The sequence below is a fragment of the Protopterus annectens genome, chromosome 6.part0 (genome assembly GCF_019279795.1).
Source record: "Protopterus annectens isolate FY-2018-M chromosome 6.part0, PAN1.0, whole genome shotgun sequence".
Classification (NCBI taxonomy): domain Eukaryota; kingdom Metazoa; phylum Chordata; order Ceratodontiformes; family Protopteridae; genus Protopterus; species Protopterus annectens.
Window position 1 is genome coordinate 30,608,095 of NC_056737.1, and position 20,536 is coordinate 30,628,630.

At 42.0% G+C, this 20,536-nt stretch overlaps 1 protein-coding gene across 2 annotated transcripts in view; it reads right to left on the reverse strand.

Moving 5' to 3' along the window:
- The window catches only part of HEATR5A (HEAT repeat containing 5A), a 2,570,019-nt gene that overhangs the window by 2,174,286 nt on the left and 375,197 nt on the right, over nt 1-20,536 (reverse strand). For both annotated transcript variants that reach the window (XM_044073826.1, XM_044073825.1), the window contains exon 6: nt 7,344-7,504. In XM_044073826.1, coding sequence (XP_043929761.1) covers nt 7,344-7,504 — 161 coding nt within the window. The remainder of the gene's footprint in view (nt 1-7,343; nt 7,505-20,536) is intronic.

The following is a 20,536-nucleotide window of genomic DNA, read 5'->3' on the forward strand; positions in this document are numbered from 1 at the left end:
GGATACTGTTTTGATGTCAGGGTGCTCACAGAATCATTCAAGAGATGTCCAGCTGTGTGGCTGAATATTCAGTTTGCCAATGTTCACATACTTCTTTGTAGTAAATTTCAGCAGTCACCTTCACAACACTTAAGATTCTCTATGGCTGATTACACAAAATTGACATTCTGGAATGTGAACATATGACACAAAGCAAAAAAAAGTTTTACTGTATTATTTAAAAAATGTAATTTAGTTATAAAACAAGTTTTGCTGTACTGCAGGTGAAGAAAAATGTTGCATGGGATAATGCAACTGTTAAACAGAGCTGCAGCAAGAGCAAGATAGAGTTTACTATTACGACTTATTTTATTTTATTTATTTTATTTTACATTTGTTGACCGGGCTAGTCTAGTTGGATATATGTCCATTTTCAATACAGGCCCGGGGAGAAAAGCTCCACAAAGTTAAGTACAATAGAACAAGACAAAGATAGGTACAGCATCATTAATGCTAAAAACAGGGCAACTGAATAGAGGTAGTACATGAAAATATTCAAATACATAGAAAATACACTAATCATATAAATGGAAAAATACACATTTTTTTTGTCTTTCTTTTTTTTTTTTTTTGCAACACACAGTGAAATACATCCATGTTAATGAGAGGCATAGCTTATAGGAAGTTTGGCGGAAGAAAAAGATAAGGGAGGTGGAAAAAGAGTTAATCAGGGTTAGTGCAAGAACATAGCCAGTGTTTGTTGAGATAAATTTTTAGCTGTGTTTTAAAAAGCGGAAGAGAGGACAAAGAAAGGATTTCGGAGGGAAGTTTATTCCATATTTTGCCAATTGAGTTGGAAAAGAGACAGTCATCTGCAGAATTATTGGGTTTGGTTATATTTATACATAGTTTGTTGGAAGAGCGTAAATGTTTCAGGTTATTGTATGGTGAGATGAGGCTAGAGAGTATAGGTGTTTTGGTTGGTTGGTATAGGATTTTATGAGCTATTATGAGTTGTTGCAGTGTAAGTAGGTTCTGAAATTCAAGCCATCCTAGATTTCTTAGGTTCAGACAGTGGTGGGTTTTGTAAGGGGATCCTGTGGCAAATCGAGCAATATTATGGAAAGATGTTGCTAATTTATTGAGGTTGTTTTTGGAGAGATTAGTGTATATGTATATATAGATGACTTAATGGAAAGCAACTGTGCTAGTACTGTGAATGGTGCATTACCACTGACAAATAGAAAGCAATTAACTGCAGTGTACCATTAAGTAATCATGCCAGTACTGAAATTGCTATAGGACTGCTACTTTAAAGGCTTTCTACAATACTTAACAAGAAAGGCAAATCTCGTATGCATACCAGCCAATCTACTGAGTCAACATGCTGTGCTTGTCTTTGTGCAAGAGAAACATGTTTACGTTTGCAAATAAAATAAAAAGCCAGCTACAATATGCAAACTGAAATTATAATTAATAATGATGAAAATAGTAAATAAAATAAAGTGTAAATAAATAAATTAAGTACAAAATGAACATGCAAATAAATAAATCAAGTACAAAATGAACATAAATAGATTAAAGGAAAAGATATACATAAAGTTAATGGTGAAATTGCTGATGGTTAATACTGTCATGTGGAAGTAGAAATTCTGCTCCTAAAAAACTGTCAGTGATCTGACTTCCAGTAAGCAGCAATGCACTGCCGAGGATGTTTGAACTGTACCCATTCAGAAGATTGCAGCTTTCCCACATCAAATATTAAGCAAAGGATTCCCTTTGGGAATGACGGTCGGTAAAACAAAGTTACGTTCTTACCATAACATTCCATCTGAGTTGTTGCTTCATTTGTCTTCAACCTGTGGGTCTCTGATCCAACTCGGCCATATACTCCAGCCTTGGAGCTGGAAACTGAGCTCCTCCTATCCTACCCATAATGCCCCACTCTCCCTCCACCCCTCAGATCAAGTTTGGTGCTGATAAGAAAAAAACTTTCCCTAAGCACAATCAAACATCAACCACACTAAACCCAAGAGTACCATCAGGGGCTCGAGTGATACAGCAAGTGGGAGAAACCAATGTACCTCTGCCAAGTTCTCCCAGGACCTGAGGAAGGGGAAAGGGGGGGGAGGTTAACACAAATGAAGCAACAACTTAGATGGAATGTTATGATAAGAACATAACTTCTTTATCTGAAGTTGTTGTCTTCATTTGGACTTCAACCTGTGGGACAGAGTACCCAGCTACATAATCCCTGGGTGGCCCTCATGGAAGGATATTCTGGAACAGACATCCAATTTGTAATGGGATATGAAGATATGAGAGGAGGACTAAGTAGCTGCTGAACAAATGTCATCAGTAAGAAATCTGAACCAAAAAGCTGCAGAAGTGGACAAAGGCCTAGTGGGATGGGACTTGATCTGAGTTGGTATAGGAATTCCTTTAGTTGAATACATCAATGCAATACACTTTGAAATCCAATTAGCTAAAGTCACCTTAGTCACTAATCTAGAGTTAGCAAAGGAGACAAAAAGTTGGCCTGAATTTCTGATGTTTTTTGTCCTATCCAAGTAAAAACGTAGCTGTCTATGCACATCAAGTAGATGAAGCTTGTACTCTCCCTTGTTTTGGAAATTAGGAAAAAAGACTGGGAGATTAATGACTCGGTTAATGTTAGCCTCTGAAGCAACCTTGGGCATAAAGGAAGGATTATTGTGAAGAGTCACTCTGCCCTTGTGGAAGACAAGATAAGGAGGTTTAATGGATAAGGCTTGAAGTTCAGAGACCCTCTTAGCAGAAGTAGTACCCACTAAGAAAGCAGTCTTCCAAGACAAAAAATGTACATCAATAGTGACAGCTGGTTCAAAAGGAGCAGAAACTAGGGCTTGTAACATCACAATGAGGTCCCAAGAAGGAGTAGGATCCTTGACCAGAGGCCAAAGTAGAAAAGTGCCCCTTAAAAATGCCTGTACCTAGCTCCACTGTTAAAAATGTGAGCTAAGAAATCCAGAATAGCAGGAACAGGAGTTGTGAAAGGGTCTAACTGATGCTGCTTCACCCAGATGGAAAATCTCTTCCATTTGCTAGAGTAAATTTTCCTGGTAGAGGCCTTATGAGCTGCAATCAAAATCTTCTGAACTGGAGAGAATAGCCTGGTAGTTATAGCCATCAAAGAAAGTGGAGCAGCCAAGAGGCTAGCTTCAGGCTGAGAACACCTGGATGTGGGTAGCCTGAAGGATGGGACAGAAGATCTGGAATGGGATTGAGAGTCCAAGGAAGACATACAAGGTGAGACCACAGGAAGGGGAACCAAACTTGTCGAGGCCAGAACAGGGAAATGAGGATGACTCTGTACTTCAACCTCTGAGCTTTCTGAAGGAATTTGGGTATCAGGAGAAGAGGAGGGTAGGCATAAAGAAGACTGGAGGGCCAAGCATGGATCAGAGCATCTCTGGGGGACTTGCCTGGAGAGCAGAACAGGACAAAATACTTGCTGCACTTAGTGGTGGAAGGAGACGCGAAGAGATCGCAGCAAGGTTGACCCCATTTCTGGAAGATCGTGTCTACCACTCATGGGTTGAGAGACCTCTCGTGAGGCATCAGAATGGTTTTGCTGAACTTGTCCGCCAGAATGTTTGACTTTCCACTTGCCACTAGAAAGTGGTTGGAGGAGCTTAACCATTCCCACAATCTCATGGCTTCACAACATATGCGATAAGACTTGATTCCTCCCAGCTTGTTGATGTACTAGACAACCGACATATTGTCTGTCTGAAAGGCAATTGCCCCCGTGGGAACAGAGGCACGTAGAACTTCCAACACTAGAAGGACTGTTCTCATCTCCAGGACATTTTTATGCAAACTGGTCTCCAGGGAGGACCAGGTGCATTGGACCATACGATCCAGTCAATGTGGTCACCATGGCCTTGGAAGGAGGGGGAACGAATGGACATCCTAAATAAATATCCTGAGATTGGAGCCACCATAGGAGAGACTCTTTGCAGACTCGAAATAGTTGTATGGGATATCCATGGGCAGTTTGAAGAAGGACTATTGCCCCGCTAGAGATCACTGAAGTACCCTCATGTGAAGACAAGCCACAGGCAGAAGAGTTATTGTAGCTGCCATAAATCCAAATGCTCTGAGAACAAGAAAAGGGGGGAGGATGGTCAGAAAGGATATGAATTACATGTAGTCACAGGGACTGAATCCTGTCCGGAGGAAGGAAGGCCATACATTGTGCTGTGTCCAGTCGGACTCCTATGAAGTTGATGACCTAGACTGGATCCATTTCGGACTTTGAAAGATTGATAGTTATGCCCAAAGTCAAGGCTAGGTGGAGGAGACAATCCCTGGCCTGAAGAAGTCGATGCTTGGTGGGGGCAGTGAGGAGCCAATCATCCAAACAAGGAAACATATGGAATCCGAGCAGTCTCAGGTGAGCTTCAATTACTGCCATCACTTTGGTAAACATCCTGGGGAATGTGGGTGAGTCCAAAGGGGAGTATCCTGAACTGGAAGTGACTGGCTCTCAGCTGAAAGCGGAGAAACCTGCTGAAGCATCTGCCCATCTTGATGTGGTAACACGCATCCTGAAGGTCTACTGAGCACATTCAATCGTCCTGCTGCAGAAAGGGCAGAATGGACTGTATTGCAACCATCCGGAATTTTCTTTTGGCAACAGACTTGTTTAGGGAAGTGAGATCCAGAACTGTTCTGAAGTCCCCAGTCTTCTTTGGCACCAAAAAGAATCCTGAATAGAAGCCAGATCAAACTGGTTTTGTGGGAGTAGTTTGGATGACTCTTTCTGCCAGCAGCTTTGCGATTTCCAGGGCTGCTGCCTCTCTTTGACTGGGTGGCACACTGGGGAGGTTTCGACTCGGACTTGGGGTTTTGAAGAATGGAATGGTGTAACCTCTGGGTATTATTTTCAACACCCAACCATCAGCAGTGATGGCTTCCCAGGCTGCTGGGTGTAAGGAAAGACATGCCCCAATTGCATCCAGAGTAGAGCAGTCAGGCAATACTTCAGGACTGAGAAAGGTCCTGTCAGAGAACAAATCTCGAGATCCTCGATTTCTCAAACCCCCCCTCCCCCCACAGCTGGGATGACACGTACCACTGGCATCATTTTCCCCTCTGCCTCTGGAGGAAAAGTCTCCCTGCAAGTCCTGGAAAATACCTTGAGACTTTTGAAACCATAGCTTCTTCCCCCACACTGACTCCTGGAATAGGATCACTGTGGGGTAGAAAAGCATATTCTGATGGCAGACAAGGTCTTCCCATCTTTCTCGCTCTGGGAGAGTGTCTCTCTAACCATGGGACCAAGAGAGATAACCTGTCAAAAAGCTCATTGATGAAGGATGCCTTGAAGGGTTCCAAGAATTCACATAGCCACATCCAGGCATGGCACCTAATAGCAACGCCTGAACTGGCCACCCTTGAGGTGCCTTCTGCAACATGCAAGAGTAACCTCATGGACATGTTGGAGACAGACTGGATGGTGGCCATTCTGGAAGAAAAGATCTTCTTGTCCTTTTAGACATGGAACCCAGGGCAGAAGCAGAGAGTTCCTTAACGAGGTCTCTCTGAAGTCTGATCATGTGTGCCAGATAGTTCAGCACGCTCAGAGAAAAGGTCACGGAAGAGTAGACCTGCTTACCGAACCTGTCCATCGTCCTTGACTCCCTGTCAGGAGGATGAACCGAAGCGCTCTCCTGGGCCAGCTCTTTCTTTGTCGTTGCTGCAACCACCATTGCATCAACCCGGACATCCTCTGTCCAGTGTGGGTGCTAAGTATCTTATCAGGGAACTTAGGAATGGGCTCCACCGTATCCGGTTCCTTCCAAGCCTTGTGGGACATTAAGTCAATCAGGGGATCCTCAGGGGGGGAAACCCAGGATGTAGATGGACCTGTTCCAAATGCTTCCAGGAACACAGACTCATCAGAGCTGCATTTGAGGGAAGACCACCCACCTTTTTGTTGAAGAATTTCCAAGATGTCTCCAAAAGAGACATTGTCAGGTGAGGATCTGTGGGACCCCTCCCCCTCATCCAAGTCCGTGCCTTCTGTCAGGGATTCCAGTGGGGAATCCAAGTGCCTCCTTTTGTATGTCTGCTTCCGGTGCACCTCCTCGGGGGGATGCTCAGGGGAAGTGTCAGAAGACTCGGAGTGCTCCTGATGAGAGGCCAGCTGAAAATTTCTTGATACAGGCTGTCCCAAAGGAGACAGGAGAGAGGGAGCTGGCACGGCCAACTCAAGAGGGAGAGAGGTCAGATTCGAGGGAGGGAGAGTCAAGGCTCTTGTGGGGGCCAAGAGAACCCAATCCAATACTTTGAAGGCCGAGGGCAAACGAGACTCTGAGGGAAATGCGATTGGAGCCAAAGCCACCGACATCAAAGCCAGAGGACCCCCACCGCTCCTGGCGCTGAAGGTTGAGTCGGAGCTGAACTATCAAGAGCCGAGCTGCTAAGGGAAAGGGACAGCTCCAAAAGCCTGCAGCTGAAGCCAACCCCAGACCTAAAGCAGAAGCTACAGCTCTGAGAGTCTGTCAGAAATATCTTCTAGAGTGCTTGTTGTCTGTAAACACTACAGTCAAACACTGGATTTATTTGTTTGGTGTTATCATGTTTGTTTGCAATAGCTAAATATATTTCACCAAAATATGTACTTTTTGAACAGCAGATGGGGTCAGCAATGCTAAAAATTAAAGGCTTTATAATTATGAATGAAAACATTTTCTTTAGCATATGTTCTATAACTGTACTGAGACAAGCCAGAGAGGTACATTCTTGATAACGGCACTTCTGAGGCACTGAAGGTTTACACCACTCTGTGAAAACATGCTGCATTCTGTAAACAGAAATTAGCTGAATACAAGTGGTTACCCTGAAGACAAATTATACTTGCATTTAACGTTTCAATGTGACACTCATTTTGATGTGATGACAGGATTTAGTAACAATGAATGAAATTCCAGTCTGATTACATGACAAGACAGCAACACTGTGTACTGTTTAAACAACATGTGGATATAAAAATATGTACTACAAAGTATTATACATGAAGTATTACTGTAGGCCAGCTGAGAGTAAACTAACATGACAAACACACATTACTATGGTAAGTAATGACACCAGCTAAATGAGATAAATTTTAGTAGCACTAAACAGTTAAGCACTCATGACAAAACACTACATACTCAGAACACTGACTGCAGACTTTACGACCAGATAAACACAGATAAATATTTTGGTCAGTATTAGTACTAAATAATTAGCAAGACTAAACATATAAAAATAAAAAATGTGTCTCAATAAATAAATATGCCTGTTGTGAAATAAAACTGAAACATGGTTCTAACCTGTGTAACTCCCACTCGAACATCCCTGCTAACAGAGCTCGTCCCCTTTAGCATATCACCACTTGCACGCAAGAATCCAGAGCCTCCACGTATAAAGCCAGTGGCCAAATGATCCAGTGCTTCCTGTAGACAAGTCTGGCGAATATTCGCCCTAGATGATGCTGACAAACAAAATAAACCATTAAACTATAAAAAAATCAACACTCACAAATATCTTTTTTACACCCTTCTGCACTCTTAAGTTTTTTGCTGTAGTGAAATGCTGCACAACCTTTGCTACTGCAAGCAGGTATGCTCACTACCTTAGGAAGATGAAACTTACTTTCCCTACAGTGTGATGCCATGGAATCAGAGTAATGGGTGATACTATACCAGAAACTGATGAACAGCAACATATTGTGACACTACCAAATATGCAAAGTGGACATGATTGGGAACTTTTTTGCATTCCAGAAAAAACAACAAACACTGAGAGTGAAAATCCGTGGATCAAAGCAGGCCTTGCAGGGTTGATGACAGTAGCAACACCATCACCACAACCATCATCATTATCAACATGAACATCATACAGATCATATGACTGAATCTCTGAATCACTGAAATGCCGTCATCAAACAACTGGCCTAAAAGGTATAGCAGAGACCAGAGATAAGCAGATGCCTGGACAAGGAACATCAAGTACTAACAAGATCAAGTTTAATTACTTACCTGAAAATGTCAACAAGGATAAGCACTGAGATGAAGGGACCATTTTCAGATTTATCACGAGAGCACTGTTTGCTTAAGTGATGCTTGTGTACGATAATTTTTCTCAAGTCTTCACATAAAACTTAAGGCACGTGTAAGCCAATTGGTCTGAAAGGCATAAGGTTAGTAGCACAGCTCTGATTTCACAGAAGCAGATGAATCAGGCATCCAGTGGGATGCTCACTTTCCATGGCAGCAAGACATTAACTAAAATCAGTTACTGACTGCCATTACTTGAAGCTATAGTAATGTTATACCACTGGGCCATTCTTTCACAAAATTTGTGCCACACTACAGAAGAAAAGTAAGATAAAGCTCCTTTGGTCCAATGAGATGAACAGTTGATGTGAACTCTCCAATACAACAAGATGATGACCTCTGCTTTCAGAAGTGAAGGATGTGACAGATTCCCCTTTTCAGAGGATTATCCAGGTTTTAACTGGGGACTCAACATTCCACATGACTAGGCTTACAGAAGGTAAAAGCCTTGTGGACTTGACCAAAATGACTACAGGTAAATTTGAAGAAAGTCTGCATTTCAATACATTTATAAAAAGGATGTGCTACTTTAAAATGGACTTTTTATGGATATCATTTTATTAAAGAATAAATTATTTTATTGAAGTTTTTAAAAAAGGTAATGGGTGTTGACTTCAAAAGAGCATTTCCCAGAGCACTGGGGACAATACAGTACATAGAAAGAAAGCATTTAAGACTAACAACTTACAATCACTGATATACATTCTTAATTAAGACACTAGAACGCAGTGCGTGATAAATTTACCTTAAAACAAAGAACAATCATGTTCAGAGAAATGCACAAATAAACTGAGGTGGGATAAATAAAAGATGGAAAGTGATAAAAAGTGTTGCATCGTATGGCATCGTAATGAGTCCATCCACCATAAACTCACAAGACTTAGTTTAGCACTCCACATTTTCCCAAGCTGCACTGTATGCTCCACTATCCTACAATGTGTGTGTGTGTGTGTGTGTGTGTGTGTGTGTGTGCGTGTGCATGCAAGATACATGTATGTTTAAACATTTATGCACACATACATACACATATGTACACATTTACAATAAACATACTTGCATCAAGAGGTTCTAAGGTTTAATTCTTGGCTGGAAAGACTTCTTTGCGGAGTCTGCATGGCCTGACATGGACCCTGTCTTCAAACGAGTTTTCTCTAGATGTTCAGGTTTCCTCCCACATTCCAAAAACATGCAGCAGCTAAAAAGCCATAGATGTGAGTGCATGTGTGTGGTATGGAAGAATAATCCTAGCAAGGTTAACCCCCACATGGTGTGAACACTGATGCTAGGTGATGGTTACTGTTGTCTCAACATCTCAATTCCATGTGCAAAATGGGAATAAGGAGGGTTGATGTCAATGCTGATAAGGGTTTTTTTTTCAATATTTACTGTATTTTTTTTTTTGCCTGACAACTGTTATGTCAACTCCCGTTTGGTCAACAGACCAGCTGACTGAAGGTGCTGATGCGAGATTGCTAAAATAGTAGGGATGAGAACTTTCTTTTCCTTGCTACTGTGTGACCTTAAAGTTGACATTTATATTGGCTACATTTAAAAGTCTGAATGTTCCAAAGGTCGAACATTTACTGTGTGTGACCTGAAAGTCGAGTGCACAAAATATCAAGTGCATGGTTTTAAGGTAAGAGTGTGTGTGTGTGTGTGTATGTGTGTTACTGGGAGGGGGGTTGTACGTACCACTGACAGTGTTGTAGGTTAAAGTTAAGTAAGGCGATAGTAAAGGACAGCTTTGGATGTGTGTGAATTTTCAGGTTAGGGTAGGGGGTTTAGTTAGACAACACCTATATTTTGGTGTGTATGTGCATGCGCACTTGAGTATGCATGAGAGTAGGTTCTGTATGTGTTTGGTGTCCAAGATGTCCTGTGCAGTGGCAGTGAAATGGGATGTATTTTTCTAAGATCTGGTGTAGGGTTGGGGTTAGGGGCTACAGGCATTAGCAGAGTGGAGCAGAGGGATGAAGCCTTTTCTACCCCGGACCTGCTGTTTCTCTACAAGCCAATATTTATGACAATACTAGAACCAGGGAATTAAATCTTCAGAAACAGATAACTAAAACAGAGGAGAAATAGGTTTACACCCCAGCACATTTCAAACCTCTGGAATAAACTTCCCTTGCATGATAAGCAGCACAACTTGTTACCTTCCTTGAAACAAACTAGCTGGATGGATGGATACCCACAAATTTACTCCAAGAATGACAAGTATGGTCCTCCTGGGGAATGGAGTTTCTGCCTGAGGGAGTGTACCAGCAAGGCAAGAATGGTCATAAGACCTAATAGCCTTGTGGTATCTATGAATCTGTGATGGTCACCAAATGTGCTTCACTTCCATGGTAATTCACACACTATTTCCAGAGGCAATATTTGTTCAGAATTTTCTCCTTTGGCACTGTGACACTGGAAGGACAGTTTATAGTTGCAATTGTTTAAACATTTTCTAGAACTATAATCTGCTGTTTCTAAGTCCATACATAAACCACTGACTCTGAGCTGGAGACGGACTGTTGCCCCATTGTAAACGAGCTCATCTAAAATGTTTGTTGCAAATTCCTTGAAAGAAAGCAGAGGTCATGAGATCACACATTTCCTCTGATGGATCAGTGTACACTGTACCAGCATGAAGCCACTTATTAGAAAACATTTCACTGGTAAAGTCCTCTTCATCCTCATTCTTTGAAGTCGCAAGAAAAATCTTGCTTCTGTCATAACTGATGCTCCTACTCCTGCTGGCTTAGTGGCTGCCAAATTAGCTCAAGTTAGAGAAGTACATTTAAAAGTGAAAACCGTGATGACAAAATGTGTCCCAGCTCCCATTACTTCTGATATTGACTATGGTAAGTTTCTGGAGATTTTCTTATCAGCAGAATAAAAATGTTCTTAAGTTTCTCTTTGCCATCCAACTTGGACAAACTGTCTCCACCTTCATCGGTGTGCTCTACTTTGGCACTGTCCCTGAAAAGACCTGCACTGACAGGTGTTTTGCTGACAGTAATTCATCCATGTATGTCAATTCCTGAGTGGTCAGTGCTTTTTTTTGGGTGTCAGTGAGCTTAGTATTGACAGTAACTTCATCAGCACTGATTTTGGTACGGACACCTTCTCTCCATGTTTCACACTCTCAACTCCAATATACGAGTCCAGGACTTGACCTTCAACCAGAGTGTACAACCTGACATCAGTAACAAATTTTACCATGCTGATGTTGGTCTCAGTGCTTCTAATAGCCGGGGTTTTGTCTGGGAATACTCTAGGTTTAATGCCCCTGACAATGACACCGACCAGCATTTGGAACAGGTGTTGTGCTTCTTTTCCATCCAGCTCATGTCACTGCCAGTTTCTGTATCTGCAGAATGAAATAAACAGTACACACTCCTGCCAAAGGTGGCTCACAAACAACAAAAATCCAGGCTTAAAAACAAGATGTGAGCACACCAACAAAGATGAAAAAAAGCCAAAAAACATCCTAAAACACTTATTACAAAAGGATGAGCACTTTTATGGGGTTACCGCTTCATCAGATCCATATAAAAAGCAACTCAAAGTAAAACACTTACACAAGTTAAAATCACATATAATTAAAAAATCAAGTTCACCTTCTACTAATTAAAGCTGGCCTTAAAGGAATACTAGCATTACGCCCTGAAACTTTATGTGCTTGCAGGGCTATATTCCATTTCACTTCCAAATTCTCCAAGTAATTATTCACATTACCTCTTCTCATACCAGGTTTAACCAGTTGTAAAACTCTAAAATGGAAGGCATTATGCCCTGTTTTAGCCATATGTACTGCCAATGCATTTGTAAGGACTTTGTTTCTGATATTCCCAACATGTTCCAAAATCCTTTCCTTAAACGTACGTCTTGCACACATAAAAACTTTGGCACTCCGTGCAAGTTGCTAAACATACCAGGCAATTACTATTGCATGTGGCAGACAACCTAGGGACAAATTCTCTCCTAGTAATGGGGTGAATAAACACTTGTTCTCTGACTATAAAAGTACATGCTTTGCATTTACCACAAGGCAAAGTTCCTAGTCTAGGAAAGGATCAGTCACTGTAACCTTAGGGCCACAGCATACCATCTTTTTCAAATTCTTGCTGTTTCTAAAAATAAAACTCGGACGAGACCCAACCACTTCACTGGTGGCTTCATCCGCTAGTAGTATAGGCTAGTTTTTCCTAATAATATCACAAAAGTCAGAAATATTACTAGAATAGGAAAACAGCACTTTAGGATGTAGCTTTGGCCGGCTAAGATCTACCTGAAATCAACTGGACGTATAAGTGAATTTAAGTACACTTTTATTATCTGCTCTTTTTCATACAGTACTGTATTTAATTTATTTATGTGTGTTTCTCACTGAATATTAACTCAACTGAAGTTGTGGCTGTCTCTCTACAGAGTACTTGTTAGAAATTCTGTGTAGCCATTGATAGCAGAGGGGATAGTTTCACCTCATCATTGACATTCTGTCCTGCCTTATATAAAAGTGGTACATTTTGGGCTATCTCTGCTTAATATTCCGAGCTTTGGCCGGCTAAGATCTATCTGAAATCAACTGGATGTATAAGTGAATTTAAGTACACTTTTATCTGCTCTTTTTCATATAGTACTGTATTTAATTTATTTGAGACTGCGGTGGTGGTGCTGCGGTAGCGTTGTCGCCTCATAGCAAGACGTTGTCCCGTTCGATTCTCATCTAGAGCGTCTTCTGTGTGGAGGCATATGTGAATGGGGCGTGCCTTTGTTGAAGGTTGTGCGTCAGGGCTGGTAACCCGGTACGTAAAAATCCACTACCAATCATTAGCGGACCGGAGTTCCGCTGTGGCGACCCCTAACCGGGAAAAAGCCGAAAGACACAAACAAACTGTATTTAATTTATTTGTGTTTCTCACTGAATATTAACTCAACTGAAGTTGTGGCCGTCTCTCTACAGTTAGTTCCCCACCCACCCTCCCCGTTCTTGTTTTGGTGTTAATGTTGGTTGCTTTGAAATTTCCCACCCCTCTTGTAGATTTGTATTTGGATACTCTTTCTGGGCCCATCTCATTTCTCAATCAACTGAGAGCAGTGAGATCATATTCTGATTTCAGGCAGTCCTACTGTGTACAAAAAGAGCATTTGGGAAGGACAACCCCTGTAGCCTCTTAGTCCTGCTCTGTTCCCTCCCTCAAAAAAAAATATATATAAATAAATAAATAAATATATATATATATATATATATATATATATATATATATATTTTTTATTCAGCTGCTCTTACTGTAACTGTCTTAGTTGCTGTTCTGCATGCTATCTGTTCTGTCGCTCTTACTCTGCACTTATTACTGCTTGTTAGTAGCCTTCTAATTTACTGCCTTCTGCACTTATTTTTTAGTCATTTGTTAATTTAATTGCATTTATTTAAACTGTATTTGTTGTAGTGTTGCTACACACTTGGGTGTGCTGGCCTGCACTGCAATTTGAATTGTATTTACTGCTGTTGTAGCTGCTTTTCTGTAAAAAAAAAAAAAAAAAAAAAAAAAAAATTCTAAGCTTGTTTCCTACCTTTAAATAGTCTAATCCAGATACAGACTTGCTGTATCCAGGACTGTTGGTAAACTTCTGAGCCCCCAAAGCCTTTCTGTGTTGGAGGGAAGCCTTCTAGCTTATCAGTGGGAGTGGTAAGCACTATCTAGTGGTAGCCTATCTACCACGGGAAGAGTGGGTTTTGGCCCAGAAATTGTAGTTCATTGGCCATTTGGGCAGTTTTTCCATCTCTTTCTACTTTCTGGTTTAAAAGCCCGTTTTGCATTTGGTCCCTGCCTTTCCTGTAACTAGTGTAGTCCAGGTACAGATTTGCTGTATCAAGGACTGTTGGTAAACTTCTGAGCCTCTCAGGCCCTTCTGTGTTGGAGAGAAGCCTTCTAGCTTATCAGTGGGAGTGGTAAGCACTAGGTAACCTATCTAGCACAGGCGGAGTGGTTTATGGCCCAGAAATTATAGTTTATTGGCCGTTTGGGAAGCTTTTCCATCTCTTTCAACCTTCTGATTTAAAAGCCTGTGTTTGCGCTTGGTTCCTGCCTTTCCAGTTACTGGTCTAGTCCAGGTACAGATTTGCTGTATCCAGGACTCTCTGTAAACTTTTGAGCCCCCCAAGCCTTTCTGTGTTGGAGGGAAGCTTCTAGCTTATCAATGGGAGTGGTAAGCATTAGGCAGCCTATCTACCACAAGAGGAGTGGTTCCTGGCCCATAAATTGTAGCTATTAGCCATTTGGGCAGTTTTTTCCATATCTTTCAACTTTCTGGTTTAAAAGCTGCACTTGCACTTGTTTCTCACCTTTCCGGTAACTAGCCTAGTCCAGATACAGAGTCGCTGTATCCAGGACTGTTGGTAAGCTTCTGAGCCCTGCAAGCCTTTCTGTGTTGGAGGAAAGCCTTCTAGCTTATCATTGGGAGTGGTAAGCACTAGGTAGCCTGTCTACCATGAGAGGAGTGGTTCTTGGCCCAGAAATTGTAGTTTATTGACCATTTGGACAGTTTTTCAACTTTCTGGTTTAAAAGACCACATCTGCGCTTGTTTCCCATCTTTCCTGTAACTAACCTACTGGGTAGCACTAGAAAGCCTTAAACTGATACAAGCCTTCTAGCTTAGAAGAGAGACTATGAAGTGATTAAGTATCAGTTTTCCTGTACTTAAACTGTTTTCCGCCTAAACCCAGATTTTCCAGCATTTATTGTGATTTAAAAGCTTGTTTTTTTCATATATTGTACTTATTTGCCTGCATGCACTTTTAAAAAGTCATTTTTTGTTTAAATAATTTGTTTAACTGTTGTAGGCTACACACTAAAGTGTGATAGCCTTTTCTGATCGTTTGTAGTTAAAGCTGTTTTAAGTGTATTTTTTACTGTTTTGCCTTATCTTTAAAAAAAAAAATTCCTTGTTTCCCGGCTTTCTAAGCTAGTATAGTCCAGTTTTCAGGCTAGTGCTGAATTCAGGGCTGTGATACTAGTTTCTGAGTTGCCCATACCTTAACTTGGATAGAAGGAATTTTCTCTGTTCACCTGTGAGAGAGGGGAGCTTTGAGCAGCCTATCTGTCCCTGGAGGAGTGGTTCCAGCCCAGAAGTTAGTAGTTTATTGGCCATTTTCGGCTCATTTTTATCTCTTTCATTTCCCTACTATAAAAACTGTGTTTGCACAGTTTTGCGCGCCGGGTAAATTATTCCCGGCTCCACTAACTCTCCTCTTCAGTTTTTCCCTTGAAACTAGTCTAACTCTCAACCTATGCACTCAAAAAGCATCCTACAGCCTAGCACCTGCTCAGACCTAATAGCAAGCACTAATACACCCTGACACTTGATTGCCCATCAGGGCAAGGCTCTTTATTCACCCCTCACCAACCAAGTGACTAAGCAGTTCACCCTACTATTCAGGCATGACCAAATGGCAATTTCAGGTGTACTCTCCAGTCCAGCTGGTGAATCTGGGTATCCTGAGGCAATGTTACAACTGCCTCATGTACACAGAAAACCCTCTCCTCCTACCCCAAAACACTAACATATGCAAGAGATGCAATTATACAGCCAAGCTGTCTTTACCCAAAACTGGAACAGACAGTCAAGAGGAGAAGGTTAACACTTGCACCACACCTCCAGCCACAAACAGACCTACTAAAACAGCACTGGCAAAAAATACACAAATACACAACATCATACTCGGAGGCTCTAAAAAAACCTGCAAAAGCATCAGAGACCTCCAAAGCAGACACCAAAAATAACCTGCACCTCCTGTCACAAACCAGACAACACATAAAACACAAAATCAGTGTGCTGCACAATCACAACCCTTAAGGCAAAATGACATACCTAACACACTAGCAATAGGTGACTCTATAGTCAAGAACACTGATGTCCCACTCACTAGGCTGGACAAGCAGAAGGCTACTGTTAGTTGCCTGTCAGGAGCCAGAATCTGACACATAACACAAGCACTCAGGTCACTCCAGAACAAGTACAAATATGACTCTGTCATTGTTCATGTTGGTTTGAATGACCTGAGATGGACCTTCCTGGACAACATGATAGGAGACATGGAAGAGCTCTCTGATCATGTAGTCCAGGCTGGCATGACCCTGACCCTGAGTAGCATCCTGCCCTAACCAAGAATGATACCTCAGTATAAAGAAAAATGATCAATTTCAACAACTGGCTAAGCTTCTGGTGTCATTCAAAGGGGATCCAATGTCTGTCAGCCTGGGACAACATGCTCGACAAGCCATGTTGCTTCGCAAGAAACAGCTTGCACCTATCACCCATAGGCTTTCGAATACTGGCCAAGGCTCTTGCTGCCCTCATAGTGCCTTTTTTAGGCAAGGCTCAAAAGCCAAACCCACCTCCGTAAACAGCACAATTAACAAAAAACTGAGGGTTATGCTACTCAATGCCCGAGTTTAAATCTCAAAATGCACATGCTCAAAGCACTCCTCAGTATGGAGAATGTTGACATCTGTGCAGTAACTGAAACCTGGTACAAGGCTCCAGAGAGCACCCCAGCACTACCGGGCTACAACTCATACCACATGTTTCGGCCACAGAACACACACCAAAACACAAAAGGAGGGGGTGTATCCATATTTATCAAGGATATCTACACCTCCAGGTTAGTGGCACAGCATGATACCTCTGATATCATCCATGTGCAACTAACATCGGGCAAATCTGCAATGCAAATTGTGGCCTGCTACAGATCACCTTCCATGACCCAGGACCACAACTCCACCTTTTTGGAGACACTGGAAAACATGAAGATCCTACTGAACACCCTGATATTGGGTGATTTCAATTACCCTACCATTAACTGGGAAAACTACTCGAGTACAAACTCCCAGGCCCAGCGCTTCCTGGAATTCATCAACTCAAATGCCCTGGATCAGCTGCTAAACTCCCCTACCAGAGGTGAAAACATATTGGACCTGGTCATCACCAACATGGGCGACAGGTGTTCCACACCAGAAGTCAACCCATCACTGGTTAGATCAGACCATAAACTAATCACTTTGGATGTCCACACCCCACCACCACCCCCAACTAAGGAAACCACAGTAAAAAACTTTTCTAAAACAAACCTCATCTTACTTAAGACAGAAGTGGTAAGTTTCACACCCCCCACGCTAAAGGATAACGCTGCCCAAGATGCAGAAACCTTTACAAATGCACTCTATGAGCACCTACAAGGATGCATGGATCGTGCCATCCCTAACAAAACCAAGACTCACTCCTCTAAAAGAAGGAAACCAGTTTGGTGGACCCATGCCATAAATAGGCTATACAATAGAAGGAGGAAACTAGTTAAAAAAAAAAAAAAAAAAATCCCAAGAAGGAAAGACATCCCTGATCAGTATCAGTAAGAAACTAAGGCCCCTCATAAAATCATCCAAGGCTAACTTCGAAAGAAAAATAGCCAAGGGTTCAAAAGATAACCACAAAGTCTTCTTTAACTATGTTAAGAATCTAAGTGACAACTCGCAGATATGCACTGAACTAGTGCAAAATGGAACAAAATATACTGAACCTGCTGATATTGCCAACATCCTGGCAAATAGATTCAGTGCAAACTTCACCCCCCTCTCACCCCCAAAGGGCCCACAACAATATCGGAAAAGTGTAGTGTCCTGGAAATCACAGACGCAACCAAAAACACAGCACAATGGGGCCAGATGATGCCCCAGGCTGCGTCTTGCATAAACTACAGAACAAACTAACTCCCCACATAAACATGCTGTTGAACCTCAGCCTCTCCACAGGCTACTTGCCCATAAAATGGTGCACAGCAATTGTTATTCCTCTCCACAAAGGAAGGGCCACAACTGACCCTGGTAATTACTGCCCCATAAGCCTGACTAGCCTGGTCTGCAAGGCTATGGAGCACATCATCATGGAACTCATTAGTAAAAACAATGGGAACCTCCAAACACTTGACTCGACCCAGTTCGGCTTTGATAGATCATGCTTACTAAACCTGGTTGACTTCTTCTAGACAGTCACTAAGGCCATAGACGAGGAAAAGGTGGTTCACACAGTCTACCTTGACCTCGCCAAGGCTTTCGACACCATTCCCCACTCGAGTATTACAGAAAAACTCACCAGCCTGAACATAAACCCCTACGTCACGAGATGGGTTGCTAACTGGCTTACAGACAGAACTCACACGGTAAGAATAGCAGGCTCCAGGTCTGACTCTAAACCAGTCACAAGTGGTGTCCTGCAAGGCTCGGTCATGGGACCCCTACTGTTCGGCATATACTTCTCAGAAGTACAGGCAAACACAGGAGGACTATGGCTAACCAAGTTCGCTGATGACTGCAAACTGGGAGCCATAATTGACTCTCCGGCTGACACTGACATCCTCCAAAAGGGCCTTGCTGAGACGGACACCTGGTGTCAAAGTCATGGCCTCAAGCTAAATGCCAAAAAATGCATAGTCATCCCGTTTGGGAAAAACAAAAGACCCACAAATTACCACATAGGTGGCAGCCCCCTTAATACAGAAGAGGTAATAAGAGATCTGGGTTCCCAGGTAGATAGTAACCTCTCCTTTGACAATCACATTGCCAAAGTGGTTAGGAAATCCTTCTATGTGGCCAATCTAATTACTAAAGGGTTCGCATCTAGAAATAAAGAGGTTATAGTGCCCCTCTACTCGTCACACATCAGACCCATCATAGAGTACAATGCCACATTTGGGATGTACCTCACAAAACACTTCCAACAGCTGGAAAGTCCACAAAAGTACCTCACCAAGAGGATTACTGGCCTCAAACATATGTCCTATGCAGCCAGGCTGAAAAAACTCTGGCTGTACTCAGTGGCATATCACATACTCAGAAGTGATCTCTGCCTGACTTGCAAAGCCATGTCCAACTCAGAATTGATGGATATGCTCCACCTAAAAAATTCCGAGCCACTGCGAGCCACGCGCTCTAGTGAGCTAAACCTCACCACAACAATAAATAGAACATGCTGGAGGGATAGATTCCTGACAGAGACTCCCCATGCTTTGGAACAAAATTCCAAACTACATTAGGCAGAGCCCCTCACTAACACTCTTCAAGACAAATCTTGACGAGTGGATGGGTAACAGAAAATACACCCCTGGGATCACTTCATTGGCTCTGCTTGACAGAGGATCAGTTAATGAATCAATGGGGCGGCGAAAGCCGACACAATCTGGCTAGGCTTATAAATGCCCTCAGGCAGATAGCCTAGTACCTACCCATGAACCTATGATTCAAGTTACTACTGCGATGCTGCCTGTTATAATTCCTGTACTTATTAAAAAAATAGGGAGCTCCTTTATCATTCCTATGCACTTGTATCTCCCTATGAACATCAGCTGTCAATCTATCAGGGTATCCTCTATCCAAAAGATCATGTAAAAAATTATAAATAGATTCACTCATACCTGCATCATCAGTGTTAAGGCATGATAATCTCAAGGATTGTCCTTTCACAATATTTTTAAAAATATGTGAGGGGTGCATACTGGATTTATGCAATATACTATTCTTCCAGCATGTATTCTTAAAGCACTTGGTGTCAAGCCTTCCCAAGCCATTCTTATGGAACGTAATATCCAGAAAATTTATACTGGTTAATGACCAATGCATAAGAAATTTAAGGTAGCTGGTAGTCCCTTCAAGATACATGATGAATTCATTCAATTGTGCTTCACTACCCTTCCACAACAAAAGAATATCGTCCACAAACCTGCCATAATATATTAAATGTGTATTATAGGCATTACTATTCAGCACGTATTCTTCTTCTCATTGTGCCAACATCAAATTCGCATAGGTGTTGGCACATGGTGTACCCATGGCCACCCCTTGCTTCTGCAGGAAATATCTATCATTAAAAAGAAAAACATTATGGTTCAAGATTAAATCCAACAGCGTACAAACCACAGTTATCGTATCATGACTATAATGGCCATGATCTGCCATATAAAGCCTAACTGAGTCTATCCCCTCTGTATTAGGGTTCACTGTAAATAAAGTTTTGATATCAAGTGTGACTAACAAAATTTCTGATAAATCAAGACCTTGTACTTTATCAAATAAAGTCGACAGACAATGTTGTGTATCCTTCAACACTAAGGGGGCCTCCTCTAGAAGAGGTTTCAGCATGTTCTCTACATACTGGGACAAGGGCTCAGTGGCCCAACTATGCCCAGAGACTATGGGTTGAATGGGGGATTTCACTAAAGTTTTATGTATCTTGGGTAGGCCACTAAATGTTGGTATCAGTGGATATTCAACTAGCAGAAATTCATACAAGTCAAAATCTAACAGCCCGTACATAAGTAGCTCGTAGAGCACATTCCTGATGGTACTTATACTTCTATCAATAA